Here is an 8,889-nt window from a genome sequence, read left to right on the forward strand (position 1 = left end):
TATAATGACATAGTAACAGTAGGAACAACAGTTATTGCGTAATTAATAAGGAGAGAGGAGAGAACCTTTTATAGATGGGGAAGGGACTGATCTCTTCCATATTTTCGATGTGGGATGGATGTGCTTCAGTTTCCAGCTTCTGGAGCTTCTAGTGTCATCTTGGAGCGGCGCGTGGCGGCGCGTCCGAGGTGATCTGGGGGTGAGCCAGGGCTGAGGCAGTAGCCCGCTTGGCGGTGTTTCCGTAGGTCACACCATTGGTGGTATTTGGTGCAGTTGGCGGTAATATAAGCGTGGCCCATTATAGCTAATTATGCTTGGCAAATGTCCATGTAAGTACAATTATCAAGCATAAAGGACGAGAAAGACTAGAATGTTGATTGAAAATTGGAATTTACATAGCTCAGAATATTCAGCAAAATGTACAATACTTTTACATTTCTTATGAGTTCAAAATTATTGACATAACAGTTGTTCTTAAAAAACTGAGATTGAGTTGAAATGTTATTGACTGATTGTATTACAAGTTTAAACTACATATATTAGCCGCGTACCCACGTATGATTCTACAAAGATCTCTCTCATCTTGTTAACAATGTTGCTCGTCGATCATCTCCCAACTGGATTGATTATCTCGGAGAAGATTGTCCCGGTCAACCATTGGATGGATTCTTTCGCCCCATTGCTTTGCTTACTAGAACTAGACCCTTCATTGTGCTTGATCAATCCAATCTCATCTTGAACCGTCCTTTCAATGTGATCAATATAATTCTCGTTGTTCTGTTGCATTTCCAATGCAAATTGAAGCCCTCTCACAACATTATCCATTGACGGTCGATTGATCCCATTATCATCCATGCAACTGATTGCGATGGAAACAAATCTATGCAAGCATCGCAATGCAATTTCACCCTTCAAATTTGGGTCAAAAACTTGATCAAGTTTCCCTTCATGATGACACTTCTTAACCCATCCAGCTAACCCAACTCTATTATTATCTACAACGGTCACAGCTGGCCTCCCACACAATACCTCGCATAACACAACTCCGAATGAATACACGTCAGACTTCTCAGTCAATTGTTGACGTCGGTAGTAATCAGGGTCAAGATATCCAAAACTACCCTTCACCTTCGTGCTAATGTGGGTCTTGGATATTGTGATAATGCCCTTTTTTGACAACCCAAAATCCGAAACCTTCGCTACCCATTTCTCGTCTAATAATATGTTTGCACTCTTTACGTCACGGTGAATGATGGTGCCTTCGGTACTTGTGTGAAGGTAGTGCAAACCTTGTGCTGCACCGATACAAATCTGAAGCCGTAGTTTCCAAGGAAGATGTGGTTCCTTGGTCCGGTGCAAATGATCACTGAGGGTCCCACGTGCCATGTAATCATAGACTAAGATCATCTCACCTTGATCGGCACAAAATCCTATAAGAGAAACCAAATGGCGGTGGCGCAATCGGGAGAGCATTTTGATTTCCGTCATGAACTCGTGGGCGCCCTGCAATGAAGTGGCTTTAAGCCGTTTGATTGCCACAAGGGTGGCCCCATTGTCGAAGTATCCTTTGTAGACATGGCCAAACCCACCTACTCCAACGATTAAAGTGTCATCAAAGTTTTTGGTGGCGGCTTTGATCTCTGCCAGTGAAAAGTCATGGCACAAATAAGATGGAAAAGGTGACCGAAGGGTCATGGTTGACGTCGACATCCTGTGGCTGGAGTTGGAATCCTTGACTTTTCTTCCACGCCTGAAAACTAAAAACCCGACGAAGGAAAGAACAAGTAAGGCTAAAACTACACCGGCGAGGATGGCAAGCATAGGAGTCGAATTTCTAGAGCTTTCCGACGTCACCTTTTGTGGGATATCCAGCGTTTGCTCGGGGAAGGGTCCGCTGAGATTGCCGTCTGTGTCATTTAGTCTGAAGATTTCGAGCCCATTCAAGAGTGGACTGTCAAATAGAATTTTTTCCGTATCGTCTTTATTTGCTTGTAGCTCAACAAAGAGTTTACCTAAACCTTTCTTCCGGGTTGCAAGACTCCCCATGGGCACAAAGTAGTCCTTATATATGGGAATCCCATTTCCTTTTCCATTTTCTATAGTCCATCTGATTATGTCCGCATGCAGCTCAGCTGTTAAATTCGCTATGAAAATCTGAAACATTCTATTTCTAGGCTCGGTAATATCGGGATCAACCTCACAGAAATGGAGCCTCACCAGGTAAGAAAATTGAGGATCTACCGGGAACCCCCAGGTGAGATTGAAGCTTTTGTTGCTGGTCTGGTTAGATCCCATTGTCCGGCCGGTTCGGTACACCGCTTCCGGCGCACTGTAGTTGGGGATGCTTGCAAAATTGAGATGAATATTATTGGGTGGTTCAACAAAGCTCAAACTGCTACTTATATTATCTAAGTAGAGATCGTCTGCTGCTTGCCAGGTGCGGTACATGCCGGTGTCTTCATTCGGAGATAACGGTCCGCCACCAACGTTGATTCGGTAGATCATCTCCATAGCGGTGTCGTTTTGAACGTAATATCCGGTACCGCTGTTGCCAAGATAACTAGCCCCGTCGCCTTGGGCTGCCGAGTAGTAAAGATTAGTTGGCATGGACATGATTTCGACCCCGTTGATAAACGCATATCCATCCTTGCTGGGAGTGAATGTGATGTTCAGACTCCGGTCTTCTGGCTCAAAGTTGACGCAGTATTCTCTGAATAGCGTCTCAGAGCCATCGTAAGATGCACTACTGAGAGATGCGTTGAAGTCCTTTAGAAGTGTGTAGCCACCGGCTTTGACAGAGAAAAGTGATTTCGAGCTGTCGAAGTCCGCGTTGTATGAAGCTGCGAAGAAATACAAGCGGATGAACTTCTGGCCTGGACTGACGGGAAATCTGTAAGTGAATTCCGAGTGCGAAAGCCGAGCTGTGGTGAATGGTACTAGTAGAAAAGAATACTTCAATTCAGGGTTAATTCGATTCATCTATTCATCCCACAATGGGGATATATATATACAAATACAAAGGAGTAGTCTAACTCTAATAGGAAACAATCTTTCCATAATTACAGGATATTCTAATTAAATAAAAACCTAATTACATACAGATTGACAGCGATTCTACACTCCCCCTCAAGTTGGTGCATAGATGTCAATCATGCCCAACTTGTCAACCGAGCTGTCAAATACCTTCCTGGACACTCCTTTAGTAAGAACATCAGCTAATTGCTCCTCTGAGTTTACAAATGGAAAGCGAATAAACTTTCTGTCAAGATTTTCTTTAATAAAATGACGGTCAACCTCCACATGCTTTGTTCTATCATGCTGAACTGGATTATGTGCAATCTCAATGGCAGCTGTATTATCACAATGCAAATCCATAGGCTTTTTAAGCTTGTAACCCAGGTCCTTCAAGACATTACGAATCCACAATATTTCACATACTCCATGTGCCATACCTCGGAACTCAGCTTCTGCACTTGATCTGGCAACGACTTTTTGCTTTTTGCTACGCCAAGTGACAAGGTTCCCTCCAACAAAAGTGAAGTACCCAGATGTAGAACGTCTGTCCGTTTTATCACCAGCCCAATCTGCATCTGTGTACCCAACAACTTCCAATTCATCTTTTTTCTGAAACAGTAACCCTTTACCTGGCGCCCTCTTCAAGTACCTCAAAATACGAAAAACTGCATCCATATGCTCTTCACTAGGACAATGCATAAATTGACTAACAACACTCACAGCATAAGCAATATCAGGTCTAGTATGTGAAAGATAAATCAACCTTCCTACAAGACGTTGATACCTCCCTTTATCAGTTGGCACTTGATCAGGATAGATAGCAAGTCCGTGATTCATCTCAATGGATGTCTCGATGGGTCGGCAGTCCAGCATCCCCGTTTCAGCAAGTAAATCAAGAACATATTTCCTCTGTGAAAGTGAAATCCCCTTCTTAGACCTTGCAACTTCAATACCCAAAAAATACTTTAGTTGTCCCAGATCCTTCATTTCAAACTCCTTTGACAAATACTTTTGCAATTCATTTATCTCCTTCAGATCATCTCCTGTAACAATCATGTCATCAACATATACAATAAGAGCTGTAATCTTACCATTCTTGCGCTTGATGAACAAGGTATGGTCAGAATTGCTCTGTCTATATCCAAAGGCCTTCATGGACTTTGAAAATCTTCCAAACCAAGCTCTTGGAGACTGTTTTAGGCCATACAAAGACTTCTTCAATTTACACACCTTGCCAACATCACTTGGGTAATTCTTAACACCTGGGGGCATATCCATGTACACTTCTTCCTCCAAATTCCCATTAAGAAACGCATTCTTCACATCAAACTGGTGCAAGGGCCAATCTTTGTTTGCTGCAAGTGAGATTAGAATCCGGACAGTATTAATCTTTGCCACAGGTGCAAAAGTCTCCTCATAATCAATCCCATAGCGTTGTGTATATCCTTTGGCAACCAACCTCGCTTTGTATCTATTAATAGTTCCATCTGCATTAAGCTTCACAGTAAATACCCAACGACATCCTACAGTCTTCTTTCCAACTGGCATAGGTACTAGCTCCCATGTTGCATTTTTCTGAAGAGCTTCCAATTCTTCATTCATCGCCTTGGTCCATTTTGGATTCGTCAATGCATCCTGCACGTTACTAGGAATAGATACAGTAGATAATTGATCAACAACAAGTGCATGTGACCCAGAAATCCTATGGTTAGACATAAAATTAGCTATACGGTATTTAGCTTTGGCTTTGATATCTGGTTCATATTGTTTCTTAGGAATTCCCTTAGTAACCCTTTGTGATTTCCTAGGTTCGACACTTTCTAACCCAGAAGACTCATTAAAGTTTAGGGGTACCTGAGGTGGATCATTCTGACTGGGATCTTCAGTTGGTGAGGCAGAAGGGGGAATATCTTGTGCGTGAGCTTCAGATATGTCTTGATTTTGTTTCAAATTATCCAGAAAGGTCGTCTCTTCTGTCTCAGAATTCACAACGCTCTGTTCGGCAGTTTCAGCAGTTGCATTCTCTATTTCGGAATTCACAACACTCTGTTCGGCAGTCGCATTCCTTGTTTCGGAATTCACAACACTCCGTTCGGCAGTCGCATTTTCTGTTTCGGAATTTACAACACTCTGTTCGGCAGTCTCATTTTCTGTTTCGGAATTTACAACACTCTGTTCGGCAGTTGCATTCCTCTGTTCGGAATTTACAACACTCTGTTCGGCAGTTGCATTCCTCTGTTCGGCAGTCGCATTTTCTGTTTCTGAATTTCTACCTTCAAATCGTTCCTCCAAATCTTCCAAGTCTTCAAAGACATCAGAATCAATAATAGAACAAGGATTCCCTTCATAACCTCTCTCCCCCTGAAGGGAAGACTGAGAAGTTCCTCCTGAGAAATATGGCTCTGATTCACGGAATGAGACATCAAGAGATATATGTATAGTGCCAGTAAGAGGATCATAACATCGATAACCCTTCTGGAAGTCAGCATAACCAACAAATATACACTTACGGGCACGGGGATCAAGCTTGCTACGTTGAGGCTTGGGAATATGAACATAAGTTGTGCACCCAAACACCCGGGGCTCCAAATTAGGCATAGAAGGGATGGTCAAAAGTGTATGAAGCTTCTGGTGAGGATTCTGAAACTCAATCACCCGGGAAGGAGTACGGTTGATAAGATATGCTGCTGATTTCACTGCTTCGCCCCAATAGGACCGAGGTACATTCATGCCAAACAAGGAAGCACGAACAACTTCCATCAACTGCCTGTTCTTCCGTTCTGCTAAACCATTCTGTTGAGGAGTATAAGAATTGGAGGTTTGATGACGAATTCCATGTGACCGGCAAAACTCAATCATAGGGCCATTCACAAACTCTCCACCATTGTCAGACTGAAACACTCTGATGGATTGTTGATACTGAGTTGCCACCATTTTGTGAAATTCGGTAAACATTCCAAATACATCACTCTTATTCTTCAGTAATGACACCCATGTCATGCGAGTGCAATCATCAATAAATGTTACAAAATACCGAGCTCCAGAAAGAGAAGGAATTTTCGCAGGACCCCAGACATCGGAGTGAATCTTCATAAAAGGAACAGGACTTTTATTAAGACTTGGTGAATATGAAATACGGTGACTCTTGGCCAGTTCACAGATGTCACAGTGGAAATCCAAATCACTAACAAGTGAAAACAATTGAGGTTGCAGCTTCTTAAGATAACGAAAGGATAGGTGACCTAAACGGCGATGCCATAACCATACAGCTTCCTTCGCATTCTCTACCCCGTTGATCTGATTAGCTTGTCCCAAAAGATGCTTCTGTTTCTTTCCAGTCTCTGTCAGATCCAGATAGTATAATTTCCCCCTTCTAACACCATAACCAAGAATCCGTCGAGTCAGAATGTCCTGAAACACACAGAAAGACGGATAGAAGGTCACAATACATGCAAGAGCTAAAATAACTTGACCAACAGACAGGAGATTATAAGCTAGTGATGGAACAACTAAGACAGATTCAAGGGTTAAGGTATCAGATAAAGCAATAGAACCTTCTCCGGTGACCGGAGTTGGAGTACCATCAGCAGTAGAGACAATATTTTGAGAAGAACGTCTAAGGTTTTTCACAAGACTAGGGTCATTGGTCATATGATCAGATGCACCTGTATCAATTATCCATGTATTATTCAAAGTAGCCTTACCCTTCATACCTGACTGCGCTACATTAGCGGAGGCATTGTCGAGATGCTCTTCCTCTGTAGTAGCAATAGCCGCCTTACCCGGATTCTTTCGCGGTTTCCTGGTGAAGTCCCACCAATCAGGGTAGCCAATCACTTCATAGCACCGCTCCTTGGTATGACCTACTTCCCCACAGACAACACATTTTTTGTTTGCGTATGGGTTTGGTTTGTCATGAGGACGGCGTGGAGAAGGACCTGAGAAGCCTGGAGGAGGACCTGGTCGGCGTTGAACGGCCATTGAGGAATTTGGGGTTTGTTTTTTTCAGGTTTGGTTTTTCTAGGGTTTCAAAAATTCAGGGATCGCTTGATTTTAATGGTGGTGGTACGCAGCGGTTTGTGGTGTGGTTTGGGATTCAAGATTCAGGATTCAGGATTTAGGATTCAAAGGATGCAGACAAGTTGTGCTTTGGGATTCAGGATTCAGGATTCAGGATTTAGGATTCAAAGGATGCAGGCAAGTTCAAAGGATTGAACCTGCTCTGATACCAAGTAGAAAAGAATACTTCAATTCAGGGTTAATTCGATTCATCTATTCATCCCACAATGGGGATATATATATACAAATACAAAGGAGTAGTCTAACTCTAATAGGAAACAATCTTTCCATAATTACAGGATATTCTAATTAAATAAAAACCTAATTACATACAGATTGACAGCGATTCTACAGTACTCGGCTGCCCGTGGAGGATGACGGTGGTGCTTTCTCGACTCGGGATGCGCTACCAACTTCTCCGGGGAAAAATTTTGAGTTGATGTCTCCCGTCCAAGTTTGAAAATCATAATCACTGACCGTGGTCTCGGAAGAGCCACAGTTAAGGTTGATATCATCGGATGGTTTGTAGATAGGTGCGGACTCTCCGGCCACCACTAGGGTGGCGATCAGTAGAAACAAGCTGAAAAGGTTAAGAGGAATGAAAATGGGTTTCATATTGGGTAGTGATATATCAGTACCGTATAGAGGTGTGTATAGACCTAATTGTTGGTTGGGTTCTTTAAGTTATATAGGCAGCAGAATTATAGAGAGGGATATTAATCATATTATCATATTAACAAGAAATTTAATCGATAGATATATGTGTGGTTGTGTTTTCCTTGATCAGTAGAAGCTACAGATATTATCGTCAAGTTGCATGGCTGAACTATACTCTCTGGCACTTTTTTCTTCTTGTTTTTGTTTGGGCAGTGGACTTGACTAAGTTATCAGTCTTTGGCATTCTGCGAATATCTCTATATACTATACTTTCCAATTCAAGAAAACAGATTAATTAATAGGGGTTGATATAATGTTGTAGAAAGTCTCTATTAGCTTGCATAGCTTTAAGTCTTCTCCTCTTGTATTGTTTCAAGCTACAAATTATAGTAGACTTTTGTTTTTCCCCTGACTTTCACCTTAAGTGGAGGACGAGATTTATCTTTTTTTCCTCTCTTTACTGTAATTATCTGTACTCTTAACTTATCTCTTAATAAAACTTCTTCCATATTGAAATCTTGTTTTTTGAAATTTTATTGAAATCTTGTTCTTTGAAATTTTATTTTTTGGACTTTTGTTTTCCAGTTAAAAATTTTCGAGATATTGCTTATACTAGAAAGTTCTCATACGCGATGCTGCGTGTTAAATTTGTTTTTTTCTTCCTCAAATCATGATGTACATAATATAATCACAATTATAAGCCAACAAAAATTAATTCAAAATGTCATAAAGTAACATATTACAAAAGCTGGTATTTTAACCAAGCCCGTGAAGAGAAAGATTCAGCTAACACCTAGTATTTTAACCAAGCTAGTATCAAGTTTCTACAATGGGGATTTAGCACTGATCTAATTCATTGGCAGGCTCAAATGCATCTTCAACTGAAGACTCATCTGCAAATCATGGACTGTTCATACAGAATCCTAGTTAACTTGATCATGCAAAAGATGCAATAAATGTAAAATAAAAAAGAGAAGGAAATATACAAACAATCTAGAAATAGTTAATTACAGTTTGTTTATCTTCTTAGGTATGAACAAACCAAATCCTGAAACCTACAAAAAAAAATGGATAAAGCTTTGCATAGCCATATACTCACTAAAACTACAGACCTTATATTGCAACAAACATATTTGAAACTATTTACTATCGAATAAA

At 41.2% G+C, this 8,889-nt stretch overlaps 1 protein-coding gene across 1 annotated transcript; it reads right to left on the reverse strand.

Moving 5' to 3' along the window:
- Positions 1–606: 606 nt before the first annotated feature.
- On the reverse strand, positions 607–7,689 carry LOC112188842 (receptor-like protein kinase FERONIA). Its single transcript, XM_040515640.1, has 2 exons — positions 7,432–7,689; positions 607–2,952 (listed from the first exon to the last, which is right to left on the reverse strand). Exons 1-2 carry the CDS (start codon positions 7,687–7,689, stop codon positions 607–609), a joined length of 2,604 nt encoding a protein of 867 aa, XP_040371574.1.
- Between the last annotated feature and the right edge of the window lie 1,200 nt (positions 7,690–8,889).

The sequence above is a fragment of the Rosa chinensis genome, chromosome 2 (genome assembly GCF_002994745.2).
Source record: "Rosa chinensis cultivar Old Blush chromosome 2, RchiOBHm-V2, whole genome shotgun sequence".
In the NCBI taxonomy this organism is placed as follows: Eukaryota; Viridiplantae; Streptophyta; class Magnoliopsida; order Rosales; family Rosaceae; genus Rosa; species Rosa chinensis.

Bases quoted from the DNA above. Each gene is read 5' to 3' on its own strand.
- LOC112188842 (XM_040515640.1), bottom strand. From the start codon at position 7,689: ATGAAACCCATTTTCATTCCTCTTAACCTTTTCAGCTTGTTTCTACTG. The intron at 2,953-7,431 runs GTACTGTAGAAT...CCTGAATTGAAG, and splicing joins CATCCTCCACGGGCAGCCGA to TATTCTTTTCTACTAGTACC.